General features: G+C 42.9%; 1 protein-coding gene across 1 annotated transcript; it reads left to right on the top strand.

Moving 5' to 3' along the window:
- Positions 1-427: 427 nt before the first annotated feature.
- LOC147435640 (uncharacterized) lies at positions 428-11,295 on the top strand. The gene is made up of 10 exons (XM_086487757.1): positions 428-571; positions 1,839-2,114; positions 2,282-2,484; positions 3,156-3,657; positions 3,806-4,162; positions 4,347-4,516; positions 4,617-4,955; positions 5,162-5,511; positions 5,566-8,225; positions 8,329-11,295. Exons 2-10 carry the CDS (start codon positions 1,913-1,915, stop codon positions 11,256-11,258), a joined length of 7,713 nt encoding a protein of 2,570 aa, XP_086343883.1. The 5' UTR covers positions 428-571; positions 1,839-1,912; the 3' UTR covers positions 11,259-11,295.
- The last annotated feature ends 9,423 nt before the right edge of the window (positions 11,296-20,718 follow it).

The raw sequence follows: 20,718 nt of genomic DNA, 5'->3' as shown, positions 1-20,718 counted from the left end.
CTGCTTCCTAGGAGCGTGGGCCCAAAGAAAGTAAGACCCAAAAATCGGGGAAGGTATTGAGCTTTATCATTGTTACAAAGAGTGGCATGCGAGACACAAGAGGAGGATTGAAGTTCACTTCGTGTGTCGATAGGCTCATGGGGCAAGAAAGGCCAAATTTGTTTGTGTGTGTAATTTTGTTTGTATGGGTTTGAGACAAAGATTTGGGAGAGCACTGCAAGGCCGGTTGAGGGATTTGAGGAGCGGGGACGCTTCCAATGGAGAAGGAGCCAAAAGGGAATATATTAGAGTGAAAGATTCCGATGGAGATGCCAAGGACGTTGGATGTTCCTCCATCCAAAGGGCTGCGTTTGGCCAAATGTTACTATTAAAACGTACGCCTTTTTAAAGGCATAGAATAGAAATCAGTCCCGCCGTCTGCTCCATAGTCCACGGCGGGCAGCTAGGCAGTGGCAGAGGCAGAGGGAGATCGATAGAGCATCCAGGCAGGGCTAACCGTTGTCATGGCGTCCTCTCCATAACTCATACGCACAGGTTCGAGGCACCATTCTTGACTCCTCCGTTTAGTAAGGCATGGGCTGCTCTCTCTCTCTCTCTCTCTCTCTCTCTCTCTCTCTCTCTCTCTCTCTCTCTCAACTAGAACTTGATGCCGTGTGTGTGTGTGTGTGTGTGAGAGAGAGAGAGAGAGAGAGAGAGAGAGAGAGAACACATGAAAATGGCCTATCCGCAATGGCAACTTCTGCTCAACAAACCTGCTGCGTTGAGCGAGTCAGAGGAAGACTCTGGCATTTGGCACGACCAGCATGGTACCTGTCTGCTGATCAGGAGAGGTAGGGAGACATTACAAGAGAGATGCACTGATACGCACATGAGCAGGGGCAACGGTCAGCGACTCCGCACCACCAGCAGCTGCCACGGACCTACAACATGGGTGGCGAAGGGTTCTTGCAGCGCTTGTGATGGAGATGCCCCATGGCATGCTAGCTGGAAAGGAAGCAGCGGACTGCCAGCAAACATAGTCCAACAACGTAGAAGGTGCAAGAAGTGCTTAGCATACTACACACGCGTCTCTCAAACAAGCTCCAGCACTTGTGGAACAAGCTAGAAAGCATGCAAAGCCATGATCTCAGAATGCACACACTTCTAATTTCTCAATACATAGATAGATTCTTAGAAAAAGAGGTCATGGAATGCATATCAAGGGAAGGCAACACACACAAAGGCAAACCCAAGAAAGCTGTAATTGTGGTTCTATGGACTGGTTGGAAGACCTTCACGTGTGTGTGTGTGTGTGGGTTGAGAGTGCTCCAGGGATCTTTTGTTGTCAATTTGCACCTCCATCAATATGGGCCAATCACTACTAGCAAGAGCTTGAACATTGCATTGCTGTAGTAGCACCTTATCCAAGGCCTCGACTTGTTCCACCAATGCAAGAGCTCCTTGCTCTTCCATACTTACTTCCTCCAACTAGGCGAGGAGGGTGAAAGAATTGAAGGCGGTCTTTCATGAGATGGCCTTGCACTGTCATCTCTTCGAATGCGCTCATGTAGGTCTTTCAAGAGAAAGTCCCTAAACATAAGCCTAATAAGTAGGTTTTGCTGGTTCCTTGCCCTTATTCAATCTTGTCTACACCCAAGGCAACTTAGCCTTTTCTTGTAAAATCTTCTCTGGTTAATACAATTTCCTGCACTTTTATGGAAAAAATGGAAGACACTTTTTACAAGCATGTGCAAGAGAGAGAGAGAGAGAGAGAGAGAGAGAGAGAGAGAGAGAGAGAGAAATCACATCATTATCAAATTGATATGGTTTATTTTTCTGATAGTCTTTTTAGTGTGCAGAGTAGGTGCAGAAAGGAAAGAGAGAGAGATTCATACTCACTTTGCATCAAATACAAAATATAGAGACAATCAGCATGGCGTTGCCAAACTCTGCGACAGCCCAGTTGGACAACCTCCATCCCTGCCTGCCTACCAATACCAGAATATGCATCATCGGTGGCGGCCCAAGCGGCCTCTCGGCAGCATATGCTCTTGCAAGGCTTGGCTATCACAAGGTTACCGTGCTGGAGCAAAACAAATGTGTTTCGGGCATGTGTGAAACTGTCGAAATTGAAGGTAATTACATGACCACTATATTATAATCACATAGTTCTTAGTACTAAAGTTAAGTGAAGGTTTTGAATGTGTGTTGGTGTGCATGCTGTGTATTTTGTGTTGAGTTTACAACAAAATAAAAGTTTTCCAATGTTTTGTATCGGAATTCAGATTCACATGCTATGCAGGTTTCTCCTATGATCTTGGAGGTCAAGTAGTTGCAAAAGATAGTGCTCCTACAATCATGGCCCTTGCTTCAGAGATGACCCTAGAAATGGAGGACATGAGCATGCAAAAGCTGGCTATGATTGATTGTAAGAGCAAAAGCTTTAAAGACTTGGAGGTAGCCAAAGATTACATTTCCATCATGCCTCTAACCTTGCAACTACAGGTAATTGTGATGCATGCCTGAAGTCATTCTTGATGCTTCCTTTCAATATAGAGAAAGTTCACATCTATGCGATGCTAATTACCACCAAACAGAGCGCATCTCAATAAACAATGAATCTAAGCGTATACAAGGAGCTTTGCTGCTTAAACCAATTGCTAAACTCTCTTGGAATATTTTCCTACGACGTTAAAATCTTCTTCTTCTTCTTCTTCTCTCTCTCCCAACCAGAGTTCTGACCATGGAGGAGGTCGATGAGATCCGACAACGACCGATGAGAGATTTCATCTGAACCCACAAACCACCCCCCGCCACCCCCCCTTATTTCCTTTCTCCTTAGTGTTTTAGTGTTAGTGGTAGCATTAGCTCTTTGTAACTCGGTAACTTTGTAACTTTGTAATTTCCGTACTCAGACATGGTATCAGATTCACCAATTGTAACTTTTTGGTCTCATAGGTCATTTTGGCCTTTTGAAGACGTTTAATATAACATTTCATTTCATTTTTCTCTCTCTCTCTCTCTCTCTCTCTCTCTCTCTCTCTCTCTCTCTCTCTTTCTCTCTCTCTCTCTCTCCACACACACACACACACATATGTAAAAGAAGAAGACAATGCAATAGCATGCATACGTAGATGAGTCAAGCTTTGCTAACAACAGCACCCATTCCTTTGCAGGCACAAGCAGATGGGTCAGATAGAATTGGAGTGCATGCTGTAGCAAAACTAGCGCATGAAAACAGCCCTATATACCTTGAGAAGTCCATGGCAAGTAAAGAGGCCTCCTACAAATTTAAAAGAGTGCCGCTTTCTGTTGCCACTAGCTACACCGCTTCCGGATATGGGTTTGTGGAAGACATGCCATATGCTTACTTGCATGAATTTACTCGGACATCTATGCTTGGAAAGATCAGAAGGTTCAAGAATGGATATGCCACTCTTTGGAAAAGCTTGGCAGCCAAATTGCCGGATGTACAAGTCAATTCTAAAGTTGTTGGAATTAGAAGAGATAGTGCAAGAGGTACTATCACCATCCAGATAGCTCAAAAGGCGCCCGGGCAATTATCGCACGAGACAGCCAACGAGCAAGATTTCGATAAAATCATCATATCCGGAACATCCGTCTTCAAAAGCATGTGTGGAACCTATAGATCTCCACCTTGTCCTGTTTCATCGACATGCAGTGAGTGATATAAAATAGTGCATGGTCTCTTAAAATTAGATAGACTGCAAAACAGATTAGCATTTTCTTGTTTATTACAAAAGTTACCAAACAAATTTGAGAGGAAAAGTGTCGAAAGGTTTGTTTATACACTTCAATTATGCAGCACATACTGTGAAGCCCCTCATGTGCTTAACTACTAAAGAGGAAGAGTTATTCTCCAAGGTCAGCACCATAGACTACTACACCACAGTTCTCAAAGTCACTGGACTGGACCTGCCTCAAGGCTTCTACTATTGTAAGGGGTATGTCGAAGATCCATCTACCATTGGCCATCCGGTGGCTATACAACGTTTCCATTCAGAGACCAATGTGTACTTGTTTTGGTCCTATGGGACCAAAACTATAGCAAAAGAGGCGATCATTCAACTCTTATATGAAGATGTGAAGGCCATGGGAGGAACGGTAGAAGAGCTCTTGCTACAACGGAAGTGGGAGTATTTCCCTCATGTTTGCAGTCAAGGTATATAAAGTTTACAAACTGTCTAAAAACATGCATGGTGCCCTTCATGCTTTGATCATCATGAGCCATTTGCTGACTTTAACTTCGAGATTGCAAAGTGTTTCCTGATGTGTTAAATACAATCCTTAATGTTCTTCCATCTCCAAAAGTAACAAATTTTACTTGCTGTTTTCTCAACTTGTAGAAATGAAAGATGGGTTTTTTGACAAGCTAGAAGAGATGCAAGGAGAAAACAATACCTTTTATGTTGGGGGACTCATGGCCTTCGAGCTAACTGAGCGTAATGCTGCATATTCGGTGAACTTGATGGCAAAGCATTTTGCCACTACATCTGATAATGTCAAGTATGTCAAGGTAAGGCTCTACCTAAAACCTTTATGTGCCTCAACATAAAATTTCCAGCTTTTGTGATGACAGTGCAATGATAAACTTCATACTTATTTTATCTGTGCAGAAATTGTTTGAGCTCCCTTTAGTTATAGAAGATAAACCCTCCCTGATTGAAGATCTATCAGAGCTTTCTGGAGTTGAACAATTCCCCAGCCTCTCGACCGTCGATGCTTATCTGCAATTTTGGGCAAAGCATTCCATAGTAGGAAACCGCATTCTATACACGTGGCTCAATGACGATGGCAATGAGGGTGATAAGCTTACATATGCTGAACTGGACAACTGTGTATCCACAATGGCAAGAGATCTGCTCACAACCATCAAGCCAGGGGACTGCGTTATCTTGATTCACCCTCCCGGCCTCCAATTCATAATTGCATTCTTTGCCTGTTTACGGGGAAGGGTAAGTGATTTCAATCAGTCTAATCCAAAGATTTGTTTAAAAAAGCAAAATTTATCATTGGTTGAAAGGCAGAATTAATAACAGATTGAAAGGAAAATGTCACAAAATTTGTCACCTTTTCCATCCAAAACATAAGCATTTGCATGCATTTAGATGCAGAAAATCATCATGAGAGACAATAAGCTAACACAATCGGACTCACTCAGATCTTGCCAGTTCCATTAATACCTCCTGATCCTATGCAACGCCTTGGCCAAGCTTTGGCAAAGATAGAGAAAGTCGCTCAAGTTACCGATGCCAAAGCGATTCTTTCAACTTCAACCTACCATGCTGCGGTTAATCTTGGAGCCTTCAAAAATTCTTTTTCAAGAAGGGGATCCAGTCCGTCTTGGCCAGACTTGCCATGGATTCACACAGACACCTTAGTTACAAGGAAAAAGATAGAGATAAGGGGTCTCTTGACCAGAGTTTTCTCTAAAAAGGAGATATCTGTTCCACCCAGAGAGAACTGGTCGGAGAGGGGTAAACCACCGGTGTCGCCAAAGTCCGTAAGCAAGTTCTTTAACACATCACCCACAAAGACCAGGGAGGCTGGTGGTATTATGGAAAGCAACAAGAATGCTACATCCATTAACTTGACCACAGATCCAGTTTCCAGTAGAGTAGAGAATGAATTTGAACTTCCAAAGCCTGAGGATATCTGCTTCTTGCAGTTCACATCAGGCTCAACAGGGGAGGCAAAAGGGGTGATAATAAGTCATGGTGGGCTAATCCATAATGTCAAACTTATGCGGTCCTCATACAAAAGCACATCCAAGACAGTTTTAGTCAGCTGGCTTCCACAATATCATGACATGGGCTTGATTGGTGGTCTTCTTACAGCTATGGTGAGTGGAGGGACAGCTGTCCTCTTCTCCCCCATGGCTTTCATCAAAAGGCCTATGCTCTGGCTGGATACAATCTCCAAATACAAGGCTACACACACGGCTGGCCCAAATTTTGCTTTTGAACTCATAGTTCGAAGATGGCACAAGGAGCAATCATCAGGAAAGCACACCTGCACCCTCAACTTGTCTACCCTTCGTTTCATGATGATCAGTGCAGAACCAGTAAGGGCAAAAACCATCAGAAGCTTCGTGAAGATGCTGCAGAAGTTTGGAATAAGAGAGCAAGTTATGGCACCAGGTTATGGTTTGGCGGAGAACTGTGTGTTTGTATGTTGTGCATGGGGGGCTCAGCAACCAATCTGGACAGACTGGGAAGAAAGGGTGTGTTGTGGGTATGTAGATAAACAAAGAGAGGATATCGACATTTGCATTGTGAGGCAAGAGACATGTGAGGAGGTTGCAGAGGGCGAAGAAGGAGAGGTGTGGGTAAGCAGCCCAAGCAGTGGCATCGGCTATTGGGCTCAACCACAGGAAAGCACAGAGACTTTCAAGAACGTGTTGAAATCAGGCAGTGGCCAGAGGCACTACATAAAGACCGGAGACCTTGGTAGAATCATGGAAGGCAAGCTCTTTATCACGGGCCGCATCAAAGATCTTATCATAGTACAAGGGCGAAACGTATACCCTGCAGACATAGAGAAAACTGTAGAGGAATGCTGCCCTTTGATCAGGCCTGGATGTTGTGCAGTGTTAGGAGCACCCCAAGAGACCTTAGAATCCATGGGCATTCCATCCGCCTATTCTTCTGATGGTGTTGGAGTAATCGTGGTGGCAGAGGTTAGGGATGCCTGTGTAGTCGACACAGAGGTCTTAGTATCCATCAAGACTGCAATTGCAGAAGAGCACGGCTTGGAGGTCGCATGCATTACACTAATCAAACCCCGCTCCATCTGCAAGACATCATCAGGTAAAATACGCAGATTTGAATGCATGAAGCAGTTTGTAGGTGGGCAGCTGCAGGTGGTTGCTGATTCTGTCTCCCAATCTTGTCCCAACTCACCCTTTGCTTCCACGGCCCCAAACAGCAAGCACCCAGTTCGCAGATCAATCTCTTTCGGTTCATTTGCCTCTTCATTCTCGAGGGTACCCTTCTCCCCATCCTCCTTATCACCATCCTCAACTTGCACCTCTTTCTCTCCTCTTAATCCATCAGAGATGATGTCCAGAGAAAAAGTTCAGAGCGAACCTTGCATGCAAGTATCTCATGAAGAATCACAACGAGCTTTAAGAAAGCAAAACTTACCTGTGAACCGACCAAGTGAGAAGGAAATAGAGAAATATTTGGTGGATCTCATTGCAGAGAAAACAAAGATTCCTCAAGGAAAAATTTCTGTTACTGAGCCCTTAACTTCTTATGGTTTGAACTCTGTAGGGGTTGTGCATGCTGCCCAAAAGCTGTCCACATTCCTTGGCACACACGTTGCAGCTATCGACATTTACACTTGCTCTTCTATTTCAGAGCTGGTAGCCTTCGCCAAATCCCTGATGCAGCAGACATTCCCCGAGGATGAAAAGGAATATTCCAGCAGCAAGAATGGAACTGTGTCTCATAGAAAAGATTCTGTAGATCCGCTAGAAGAACTAGAAATGGACATAATGGCTGATGGCGATATAAAATCAGCTCGAAATCCCTCAGCAGCCAGACGAAGTATCATCACAATCTTGCACATGATGGGCATCATATATATTGCTGCAATCTTGCTCTTGCCAGCAGTAATTGTGAGCTACATGGCCATCAAGCTCGCTAAAACCAGCACAGTAGCATGGCTCACAATGGCTATTTGCTTGCTACCAATAGCCTATATGGCATATATAGTGGTAGTTGCATTGGCAATTTCTGTAGTAGCTGTCCCCTTCTTGCAGCCGAACTATGCCCGAGATCCTTGTTTGCTGCTGTGGACAGCAGGATTTGTTAAGTGGTGGACTTTGTACAGGCTCCAGGACTTCGCTACTGAAACAATCGCATGCAGTTTACGGGGCACAATCTTCATGGCATGGTGGTACAAAGCTATGGGGGCTCAAGTAGGTCAAAATGTGCTATTGGACACTACAGAGATAGTTGAACCAGCTTTAGTCAGAATAGGCAATGAAGCAACAATAGCTGAAGGCACATGCATACAAGCGCATGAGGTTTCACTTGGAATTGTAAGATTCCGTCCTATATTAGTGGGACGCGGAGCATGGATGGGGCCATATTCACATGCTACTCTGGCAGCTCAAATTCCTCCCAAAGGAAAGATTTTACCACTGCAAGTATACCAAAGAGGTAGCTCCAAGGGAAATGAAATGCAGGTATGCCACATTCAAATAATGCATGACATCAAATTTTGATTTACCAGATTAAAGCAAATCTCTGGTTGTATGTGCTAATTCTTGTTCGGTCTATTTTGTTTCCGGGCTACATGGGGAAGCATGCTAATTCTTAGTTTTACTGCCACAGAAAACAAACCTCCAATCTAAGGATGATCCATCAGTTTCGCTTCTTGTAGTGTGTAGGCAGCTTCTTGGGCTGTATCTTGTTTCCTTGGTATCTGCAGTTTCCGCAGTCTTTGCATACCCAGCTTTTCAATGGATATGCACCAATATCATTCAAATTCCCCATGATTCTGTTCTTCATGTATCCTTCATCAACTTGAGAACTGCTACGCTTTTTCTTTCCGTTGCTGCAACCTTCCCATGGCACGTGGCAATCCTGACTCCCCTCATTGCTTACTTAGATAATTTAGAAAATCTTTTCCAGACAATGGTGGACCTTGCAAACCATGGAAAAGCTTCTAGCCTTGTAATATGCTTAATAGGATCTTATATAACCTATGGGATTATCCTCAGCGCCACAACATGCACATTGAAGTGGTGCTTGATTGGCAAATTAAAACCAAAAGAGGATGAAGTCTCTCTGAGCTCTAGCTTTGGCTTCCGCCTTTGGCTAGCCCATCACCTCATAATCTCTGCCCATAACAAATTCACCATGTTCTTATCAGGAACTGAGGCTTTCTGTGTATATCTAAGATGTATGGGATCAAAGGTAGGATACATGTCCTCCATTAGAAGTGTCAATCCACTTATTGATCCTGACCTTTTGCACTTACAAAGGCAGTGTCATTTGGGCGACTTTGCAAAGATTATCACCAGCATGCCAAAACAAAGTGGTCGTATCTGCTATTCACAAGTAAGCATTGGAGCCCACAGTGTACTGGGTGCTCAAAGTGTGACCCTACCTGGAGCAACCCTTGAAAATCATGTAATCCTTGGAGCCATGTCAGTGGCAGCAGAAGGAAGTGTTCTTAAGGAAGGAGGAATTTATGTGGGCGCACATAACACAATGATGATTAACCAACATCCTCCAGTTCAACAAGGCAATAGATATTCCATTGATGACCAGAACTTGGAAGGCTCTTATAGAAAGTTGATTGTCACTTTAGCTGCACATATTGCTTCCACAACTGCCAAGGTGCAGGCCAGGTACTTCCATCGTGTCGGCGTTGCAGGCAAAGGCACAATGAAGGTGCTAAACAGCCTTCCAAAGGGGTTTCCACAGCATGACATTTTCACTCCAGGGAAAACTTTCCAGGTCATTCTTAGACACAGTAACAGCTTGAGCTCCGATGATGATGCCCGAGGCGATGCAAGGGGTGCGGCTTTGCGCATAATGGCAGCTCAACATGACGATGACTTAGAGGATGCCCTCTTGGACCTGACACTAAAATCTGGTAAGGCCTTCTACGCGAGGACACTTGCTGACTTCGCATCCTGGCTCATGGGCAGCAGAGAGCAGAGGATAGAGTCAGTGAAAAGAGCTCCTCACATGGGAGCTGCAGTATGGATGTCTTTAAGGAGGCCAAACTCGTACACTGAGCTTCACTACTACTCCAACTCATGTTGCCTTCTTCGAGAAGCTGATCATCAGCAGAAGGAATATTATGTGAGGTTCTGCTTGCGCCCAGAGGATCCTCTTTTTAATGAAGATGAAGGATTGGTACAAGCAGAGGACATCCTTCCCCCAGATACAGGCATGCTCCCAAGAAATCCATATGATAAGAGACCACCCCTGTTTCTGGCCGATGACTTCCGGAAAAGGCTTCTTGCAACAGAAGGTGTGTGCTATGTTCTTCAATTGCAGCTACGGCCAGTAGCTGATGATCCTCAACAAAATGACGTTGCCTTAGACTGTACATTGCCTTGGGATGAGGAGCTTTACCCCTTCCAAGATGTTGCTTTGCTACACTTGAATGAGGTCTTGGATGGTGAAGTTGCAGAAAATCTCAGATTTGATCCGATGAAGAAAACACCCTCCTTGGACATGATTCATGCCACTTCCCACTCTGAAAGTGCATCCATAGACCATGGAAGGTGCCTTGCATATGTGGTTGCCCAGCACTTGAGGAATGGCCTGCCTCTGAAAGATAAGTGGCGGCATATGCTTTCTGAGGTGGACTTGGGGAAACAACTACTGCATCAATACAAGCCTACCAATCTCCTGCAAAGAGGGGGTTGCCCTGCTTTATCAGGAGCTGCAGTAAATGTTCACAACTTAACTGGAAGTGAAATGCCCCTTTTGATCTCAAATTGCATGAAAAGTAACCATTCAGGAGATGATAAATTAGATCAACACGTGAACATTAAGAATAATGCTTGCACAAACAATGACAAGTTTGTAAAGAAAGAACATCATGCAAACAAAGAAGAGGGAAAAGATTACTCAGAATTCATCAAGCTTACACTCACACGAGGTATGCAGCCGCTGCTCCAGACGGTAGTGCCCATGGCAATTTTGACCTTAGCAACGTATCCCAGTGTGCTTCTTTTGAGCTATGTGGGCTCGAAAGCAGGCGGGAAGGCGATGGTTGCCCTGCTGCCTGTGGCATATCTTGTGTTTGGATTAGTCATGTCTATCTTCAGCATTTTGAGTAGATGGGTACTAGTTGGTTGTACAAAAGCAGGAGATACATCTGAGTTATGGGGCTTGAAGAGCTTATGCGACACCACATGGCAAGCCATACATGCCCTGCTCTGCAAATGCTTCTTAGAGCTAACCAAAGGCTCACTCTTCTGTGTAATGTATTTCAACGGCTTGGGTGCCTCCATCAGCATGGACGGAGTATACATGGACACCTTGCACGCGCTGAATCCAGACCTGCTGCAAGTAGGGCCTGGATGCTGCATTGGTAGAAATGCTCTCTTGTTTGGCCATCTCTACGAGGGAGGCAGAGTAGTGTTTAAGAAGATCGAGCTGGGTGAGGGGAGCTGCGTGGGAACTAGGGCTCTCCTGTTGCCTGGCCTCACAATGGAGGCTGGTGCTCACCTTGACCCGCTTGCACTTGGAATGAAGGATGAGGTTATCGCCTCTTACGTGTAGTTATGAAACATACTCCTATACATTTGTTGTAGAGATTGGCCAATTAGCCCCAATGCTCCAAATAAACTTTTTTCAAAAAACTTGAAAAAATCTTAGAGGTACATTCACTATATTTGAAGGTTTTTTGCGCTAAATTTCTCTAAATTTTATAGGTTTTCTCACCTCGATTTTATAATATAAAGTTTCAGAATTTGTAGGTGGGATTACATTAAATATTGTTTTAAAGCCTCTTAAAATATTTGCCCACTTATTGGAGCCAATATTGTTTTAAAAGTTGTTAAACATTTGCCCAAATGGTCATCCCACTTTCATACAAGCTTCATATCTCTCTCTCTCTCTCTCTCTCTCTCTCTCTCTCTCTCTCTCTCTCTCTCTACAAATATCTTTAAGAAATTTTTGGATTGTTTCTACAACATAAAGAACTCTCTTCTTCTTCTTCTTCTTCTTCTTCTTCTTCTTGTGTGTGTATAGTTTGCTTCAAGCAAGGGAAGCAAGATTTGCAAAAATGTCTTCATGGGTGCTAGGGACTCTAAATTTAAGGTATTGATGATGATCACCATGTTTTTGCCAAAGCCCACCCTAAAACCACAACATGCATTTTATGGTAAATAGTGAGAAAGTAGATCGTCGAGGGTTATTATGAGTAGGCCAAGCATCCTTGAACCAAAGCCAAAATCATGTAAGAAAACATAGAAGTCTTCAAAAAAGGTGTATTTGAGTAGGATGCAATTGAAATTGGAGAGGATAATGTATGAAAGCCCAAAAAACATGGAAACGTGGGGTATCAAGTATAGAAAGAAGCGCTATTCTACTACATTTTTCATTAATACATACTACTACTAGCTCAACTTTTATTATATTCATTTATCTCAAAGATTCCGCGTGATTCCCTTCCTTACACCCCAAGGTAATCTCCTAAGCTTACCTCATGAAAGGAAGAGGGGAGAGAATTCGAACCCATGGCGATGAAAGTAGCATCAACTTTTGGTGGCCCCACCTAACCACACGATCAGGTGTCCTCATATGCTCCCAATGCACCTCCATTGAATAGAAAAAAGAACATTTTCTTGCTCTCCTGCACGCCCACCCTTCCGCTTCGCCTGCCACCACCCTCACCCCTTGTCCTTTGTCGGGCGCCTTGCCATGGACTCCAAGAGATGATGCCCTACACAAGAAGCACTTCTCTCTCTCTCTCTCTCTCTCTCTCTCTCTCTCTCTCTCTCTCTCTCTCTCTCTCTCTCTCTCTCTCTCTCTCTCTCTCTCTCTCTCTCTCTCTCTCTCTCTCTCTCTCTCTCTCTCTGCGCGCTGCAATCGGGACCTGCGCCTTGCCATGGACTCCAAGAGATGATGCTCTACACAAGAAGCTCCTGAAGCACTTCTCTCTCTCTCTCTCTCTCTCTCTCTCTCTCTCTCTCTCTCTCTCTCTCTCTCTCTCTCTCTCTCTCTCTCTATGCGCACTGCAATCGGGACCTCCTCCAAAGAGATTGCATGAGGAGAATTATTGTTGATTCACCTCTTCTTTTCTTTTTCGAAAATTGTATCACCTACTTGCATTCTTAGATGTACATGCATTAAAATGTCTTGGTGATCACAACCCTAGACTCTTGGAAAGCCAAGGTGGAAAATGTATGGCAGACACATACATCTTAACATGTGACCATAAATGGGGGCTCATAGTCTCTATGAGGACTAGTTAGAGAAGAAGAGGCAGGGTCCCGAAAGAAAGTTGCCTAACAAAGATCCGAGGTATCAATTATCATATTAATGATTGAGGTAACAAAACAAAGGACAGTCAAGTTGTTCAAGATACGGCTCTACAGAATTTCATTTGAAGATGAAGAAGATAAATGAAAAGCGCAAAGACACAATAAATAGGAAATAGTATTGCTTAGTGTGCTAACACAAAGATAAAGCTTGTTTGATAATGGTGGGCATATATCCAAGCAAGGGGGGGGGGGGGGATTCCTAACTAGGGAAAAAAGTATCCCAATTGTCTAGAAAATCCCCATGGTAGTGATGAGATCAACATGAGATACCATGCATGTATTGGGGCGGTAGACCCTATGTGATCAGTCCACAAATGGGAGTAGGCTCAAAGCTTTGCAAAAAGCTACCATACACTCTATAGTTGTAAGCAGTTAGATGCTTAATTGGCACCTTCAATAGTCATTAGCAACTCAACGCATAGTATAAAACTGCTATTAAGTGATGTGAAACAACCATGAAATCTTTAGAGTGATCCTGAAAAGACACAGAATCATAGAAAACACAACATGACATAGATGCGGAGCACCTACAAAATTCAAAACTATCAAAAGCTAAAGTATAGAACTAGATGATTTGTAACATTTAATGGCCTAGTAACTTGTGTGTAGCGGAAAATAACATGAACATAGTGAGCATTTCATTAGAGTAGATTCCTAATGAGCATAGCAAGAGTGGTTGGATGGAGAGAGCAACAAAAAGCATAACACCTAGTTAGATAGGCATGAACAATACTTCAAAAGAGAGAGAAATTAAGCTATTGACAACATTTGAGGACCTGATTTACATGGAGCCGGTCCCCCCTCCAAAAGGCTTTGTATATTGGTTTCCCCCATCAAGGGAGACATTTTACAATACAATTCTTTGTGTTCCTTCAATAACTAGCTAGTGAAATGAAGATGGAAACTTCAAGCACTAAGCAAACACTTATAAAACACAACATCAATTCCCTCACGGTCTTAGACCCAAGACCTCACACACCTTCGAAGGTGGTGAGAGCTAGCGGGGTATGACAGTAGATTGAGAGGAATAAGGAGCAGTCTTACGAGAAAGAAGTATATCTCCTCACATAATCACTCATAAAAGCTTAGCATAGCTTAGTAATTAGCATGGTAGAGGACATGAGCATGCATGGAAGCTTGGCTCTTGGTTGGATTTGCATCACAAAGCCAAGAGTTGTTGGTGTAGGCCTCTCTTCTCACAAGCTTGGAGTAGATGATGAGCTTTCCATTAAAGCTTGAGAAGGAGAGAGAGAGACAGACTTCTTGCTTCACACATGAGATTGTGTGAGTGTGTGTGTGATAATGCCTTGCCAAAATCAGCCCCCTCTCTCTCTTGGTCGACCCCTCTTGCAAAATACTCATGATGGCACCCCATTGGACCCTACAAAGCTTAGCCAATCATAACTGAGAAGCATAAGTGATAGCCTTGTGACATGTGTCCCCCTTTCCCCTTTTGTGAGAGCTTTAGGTAATTAATTAATGCAATTAAACTCTCATTGGACCCCTTTGTCTTCTGGCCAATAGGAATCAGGCAAGTCATTGGGCTATTGAATGCTCATTGGACCCCTTGGGAGACTGTCCAATAGTCTTCTAGAGAGCTTAATTCTTATTGGTTCTTTTATCAAGTGTTTTTAAATGAATTAAACTAGATTTACTCTAGCCTAATTCCCATTGGTCCACCTTTATGGCCATCCAATAGGATTTGAGTGCACCTTGGTGGGCAATTGGACTAGGGAGCTGACATGTGTCCACTATGCCCTTTGTGTAAAGGGGTTTGCATGAGTGTGTGTGTCTTTCTCTCTCATCCCCTACTAAAAGGGCTCGCCCCCTCCTATGGAGAGCTTGCAAATACTTTTTGGCACACTAACAAAGCATCCAATTTCACTAAGCTTGACCATTGGACACAATCTTTGAATTTTGGAACCTTAGCATTTGGAAGTCTTAATGGTCTGAACCTTAGGGTCTTTGAAGCCCATTGTTGCACATTGCTCTTTTGCAGATGGCCCCCCCTTTGGATCCCTAATGTGGCCAATCTACCAGCTTAACCTAGCTTTTTCTCCCTTGGTACTTCCCCATATAAATGATCAGTTTAACATGAGAAAATCATTTTGGAGAATTAGATATTAGTTATTATGTCATTACCTCTCTCTTGAAAGCATAGTCGTCCTCGACTATGGGGTAGAGAAGATAAAGCCTATTCATTAGTCTTTTTTCTAGCGAGTAGAGGATCCCTATCTTACCCTACGACATCGTTCTAGAATGGATGACTAATCCATTTGGCGCTTGAGAGCTTAAGGTTGCCACAAGCATGTCTGCGCATTAGTCCTACCAATCTTCCATAGTAGAGTGACAAGCTCTACTTGGTGTTTGGAAGACGTCGTCTCCACAAACTTGATTCTAAACATTCATACTACTTAACATTTGTGCTCAATAAAGAAAAGGAGAGTCTTATAAGACAAAAACTTTGTTCATTTTAAACATTTGTACATTTTCTTACTCTAGGGAAGCATTGTAAGCATTGACAAGGTTTAGGTTATCCTTTAATTGCATGCCTTGCATCTATCTAGCATCTTCAAAAGGATAATTCTTAAACTTAATAAGATACCGTCGGATAGTCTTACCACCTCTTAATACCTTGTCTTCATGTTGGAGAATGGACTCAGGATGCAGCACCTCTTCTTGGTCCTCGATCTCTGGTGGGTCTTCAATAGTTGGTTCTTGAGGTGGCTCTCCTTTGTAAGGCTTTAGTAGGCTCACATGGAAAGCATTGTGTATGAGCCAATGATTGGGCAACTTGAGTTGATAGGCCATCTCATTGATTGGTCTAAGAATCTGGAAGGGACCATAATACCTTTTTGCTAACTTAGCATAGTACTTTTGGTGTCCTGTGGGATTCTTGCCCGTCGTGTGCCTTGGTCGAGCCTTGGGAAATTTAAGCAAGACCCAATCATTTTCTTTAAGGCTTGGCTCTTCTGTGCTTATCAGCAGCCAGCAGCCTTTTGCCTTTGTTGTGAGATAGAGATAGCATCCTTAATCTTTTGGAAAGATTCTTGTAGGTCTCGGCTATACTCATCTGCAACGATGATCTTCCCGTGTACCTTAAGTAGTAGGGGACTTTTTGATCTTCCCTCAATTACCTCAAAAGGTGCTTTTCCCGTGAAGATATGTACAATATTATTGTAGGCATACTCCACTAAGGGTAAGTACTTCTCCCATTGGGACCTTTGATCTTGTTCCGTTACATAGGCTTTTAGTAGATTGAGAATTGTTAGGTTAGCTATTTCACTTTGGCCATCCGTTTGCGGGTGATAGGCAGAGGAGAAGTTTAGCCTTGCCCCTAAATTCTCAAAGAGACCCTTCTAGAAATTACTGGTCATTCTAGGATCTCTATCCGACACTATGGACATTGGCAAGCCATGGTACTTGAAGATTTGTAATATGAAGAGGGTTGCCATTTGATGGGCTTTGATAGTCTTTTTGACAGGTATAAAATGAGCTTGTTTGTTGAACCTGTCTACTATCATCCATATTCCCGTATTCCCATGGATAGACTTGGGCAATCCAAAGATAAAATCCATGGATATGCTCTCCCATGGTGAATTAGGGATTGGCAATGGTTGAAGCAATCCAGGTTGCTTCCCTCTATCAAACTTTGTCTTTTGGCATACCACACATTTTGAAACATACTCTCGCATGTTTTCTTTCATGGTAGGCCAATAGAAATACGTTTCAATCCCTTTTAGGATAGACTGAATCCCTATATGCCCCGCATAAGGAGGAGCATGAGATTCGCACATTACTTTCTCACGTACTGAGTTGGTAACGCATAGTCTATTTCCATATTGAAGATAACCATCAGGTAAAGTAAATCGTTCCTCTTTCTTCCCTAGTGCAAGGGCTGAAATCACATCTCTAAAATCGGGATCAATAGCGTACTCATCTATCATAGAAGATAGATCATTGTGAGTTGCTATGGAAACCGCTGAGAGCGAGCTTTTTGAAATGGGGCCTCTAAACCCAAACCAATGGGCCTACCCTCACAAAATGTTCGTAAAGAGGTACGCACACTACTTGGGGCACCACCTTCTTTTGGGAGTGGAGAAGGAAACCAATCAAAATAACACTTGCACTCACCCACTCAAGCAACACACTTTGAAAACCCCCTTACTCTATATACACTTTGGACACTTGAACACCATCAACGATTATGCAACCCAATGCCGTGCATCAAAATGAAATATGCAATTTGTGGAATAGCATTCACCTTCTCCCCATAAGAATACCCATAATACATCCAAACTCTTCCTCTCTCAAGCACTCATCAAAAAATCATGCGCACAAGACTTGCCTCTCAAAACACACAAGAGAATCACTTACATCAAACTAACACACTTTGCATAGAGAGCTCATCTCCATCTATGCAATGCCGTGACACAAATAAAATCACCATGAGAGGTAGCCACATGCATATGTAATGAAGCAAAAGAGAGTTGGAGTGAGAAATTTCTTTAGACCAATTGAATAAGTGTGGAGAAACAAACCAATGGTAAATTGAGAATAGAACACTTACTTGATTTCTCGCACACCTTTTAAGGGGAGGACAGACGCTGGCTAACCATCACGAATTGCCACACTTGAAAGTTTTGAAGATGATTTCATGATCATTAACATAACCATGAGAGAGATCATGATGTATTTACAAGTTATTGAGGTGCTACAAATGATTTATTGGGTTGATGGAGTAAGAGATTGTAGAATGGAAAGAGTGGAGAATAGAGTTGCACTTCCTCCAAAGAGGAGGGTTAGGAGGGAGGATGTGAAAGAGGGAGAGTTGGGGTTTTCTCTACTATTGATCAAGAAACAACATGAAGTTGAAAATATAGGTGTGTGTCTTTGAGTCTCTCCAAGGGGCTATTTATAGTTGTGTAGGAGTGGGATTATGCTACACTTAATTAGGGTGAGTGATTAGCCCTAATTAAGTGTCCTTTGACCACTCATTGAATATTGGACATAAAAGGGACTATTTTTTCACCAAAAATATCATTTTAGACCGTGAAGGCTCCATAGGGGTGCATAATGTAGGTGGGCCCCACCATGAGGCCCTACGGGTGGCTCCTGCGGGGTATCTCAACTTGTATGTCTTGGCATTTAGAAAGCATCTTTAGGTTGGTCCCATCACATGCAAGTAACCTTGAACACTCATTGCTCTTCTAGAAGATGAGTAGGGGAAAAATAAGATCTCACTCTCTTGATTTACTTGATTTACAGTTCCCTTTTGCTGCGAATCTGACAGATTTACACTATTTTGACCATAACTTTTTACCTGTAGCTTGGAATGACACCCTTCAAAAGGCAAGTTTGACCTTCTCAACATGTTTGATATGAATTTGGACTATTCTTCACGCCCATGCACCAAGGAATTCGGTTTGGAAGGTCCACACTAGGCTAGGGAACCTTTTGCTTCCAAGTCTTCTTGTATGGGCCCTTTGCTTGTATGCATCCAAGGGGAATCATGCTTTTTCAAAAGGCTATGATGCTTAAACAAATAGAGGAGGGCCCAATATTATTTCCTTGTGAAAAGAATATACAATTGGAGTCTTTTTGAAAGGAGAAAAACTATATGTATATTCTTAAGAGATATTGGGCCACCTATGTAGGGGGCATAGAAGACTTGTAGAGAGGGACCATAATCTTTGGTAAAGACAAGTGGAGAGTTGATTTCCATGGGAATTTATCTATATGGGGTGGAAGATGGATATATTATTTTTCTACTACTAATTCACAAGAGGTAAGAAAGTTTGGGGGTATATAGTTGGTTATTGTATGCTTATTCTATTTACAAAGCAAAAACAAAAAGGGTGGTAATATAAATGTATGACTAAGGTGACATTTTTGGGAAGAGTATAATGTATGTGTCGCCACAAAGGTTAAACGAAGAGGGGGAATTTACTCTAGATAACTTAATAGCATAGAAAAATATATACACATATGAGGAAGAGGACGTTGAGTAGGCTGACAAATGTTGCAAAAAGATGGTTACCATTTTATGCCACTCATATTAGCCCTCCCCCAAGCCTAGAGATATTCATATCTTTAGGAGGATGGTGTTGCTTCTTTTTCTTCTTTTTTTTCTCTTTTTTTGGTCATTTTTCCTTTTCCACTTTTTTTTTTTTCAATAGGAGGAGTGTCATGCACTCTTTTACTCCATTAGACCTGCTTTTCATTACCTCAATCCCATAAATCGGAGATGGGAGGGTTGCCTTGGGTATGTTCAGATTCCAAGGCTGGTTCTTCTTTGCACATCAAAGCTTTAAAAATAGGTGGAGCATTTGCCAAGCCGAAGGGAGCCATGTCAATTTGGAGCTTAGACGATGTAGGCAGATGACTGCCTATCAACGGATTGATACGTTGAAAGTAGGGCTTTAATCTCCATCCATTGACTCTGGTCTTGTGGAGTTTTCGTGATAAATCTGCTAATCTGTAACTACCATTCCCAAACTTTGTTTTTATCATGAAAGGTCCCTCCCATCTTTGCAAAAACTTTTTGTCAAGTCGAGTATCAAGTCGGTTATCATAGCGAAGAACCAACATACCTTCCTTCAATCCTTTCCCCTTGAGCTTCTTGTTGATTTTATCCCTTTGGCTTGTCGCTTTGGTGATGTAGTGATCAATGGACTCTTCTCTATCTAGCTCAAGTCGTTGGAGATCTAAGATCCTTTCATGTAGAACCTCTTTTGGTTTTTTTGCCACTCTTGCAAGAACGCGCAAGCTTGAGAGCTCTACCTCAATGGGGAGAAGTGCCTCCTGTCCATAAACTAGATGAAAAGGGGTGAATTGGGTAGATACCTTGAAAGATGTCCTATACGCCCAAAGAGCAGCCGTCAAATGGCGATCCCAATCATTAGGCCGGTCCACAACCTGCTTAGAAATGATCTTACATATCATTCCATTCACTTTTTCCACCAATCCATTGCATTGAGGATAGTAGGGTGTGGAATGCAGGTGTTTCACTTTTAACCTCCTCAAGAGATCATTCAGAAGGTCAGCCCTAAAACCCGGGCCTCGATCTGATAAGATTTCTAGGGGTGTTCCAAACCTACTACAAATATGATCAAAAATAAACTTTGATACCTCTTCAGCTGTGATTCGGGTTGTGCTTGTTGCTTCCGCCCATCGTGTCATGTAGTCAACACCCATGATGATGAAAACCTTCCCTGTAGAAGTACGAGGTAGGGGACCTATTGCATCCACACCCCACTTTTCAAAAGGGCCATAAGATATTATTGGGACTCGAGGCTCATATGTTAGTCGTCTATCCCCAGCAATTTGGCATGGCTTACATGCCTTACACCAATATTGGACATCACGATGTAAGCTCGGCCAAATAAACCCTGCTTGTAAAATCTTCCTACTTGTAATATCTTGAGAAAAGTGACCACCACAGATATCATCATGACCACCACCACCATCTCTATCTCTTGCACACCTGGTACTCTCCTCAAGACCAAGTCTTTCCCTTTGTGATATGAATCATCCCCGATCAACTGGTAAGGTGTGGCACTTAATCTATGTCTTTGCACCTTACCTTGTCTAAGTGTTTGGGACACTCACCTGCTTGTAGAAAGAAGATAATGTCTTTTAGCTCCTCTTGACCTTGATATTTGGGTTCATATAGTTTCACACCTCCTACTGCC

Source organism: Adiantum capillus-veneris, chromosome 18, assembly GCF_014529385.1.
Source record: "Adiantum capillus-veneris isolate H3 chromosome 18, ASM1452938v2, whole genome shotgun sequence".
Taxonomy (NCBI): domain Eukaryota; kingdom Viridiplantae; phylum Streptophyta; class Polypodiopsida; order Polypodiales; family Pteridaceae; genus Adiantum; species Adiantum capillus-veneris.
The sequence above is the reverse complement of the archived record's forward strand: the minus strand, read 5'-3'. Positions and strand labels throughout refer to the sequence as shown.

What these genes read in the sequence shown, in the direction of transcription:
- LOC147435640 (XM_086487757.1), top strand. Translation starts at nt 1,913, where the DNA reads ATGGCGTTGCCAAACTCTGCGACAGCCCAGTTGGACAACCTCCATCCC. An exon ending in CCCTCATGTTTGCAGTCAAG is followed by an intron (nt 4,163 to 4,346) that starts GTATATAAAGTT and finishes CTCAACTTGTAG; the next exon opens with AAATGAAAGATGGGTTTTTT. An exon ending in TCGCCAAAGTCCGTAAGCAA is followed by an intron (nt 5,512 to 5,565) that starts GTTCTTTAACAC and finishes TATTATGGAAAG; the next exon opens with CAACAAGAATGCTACATCCA.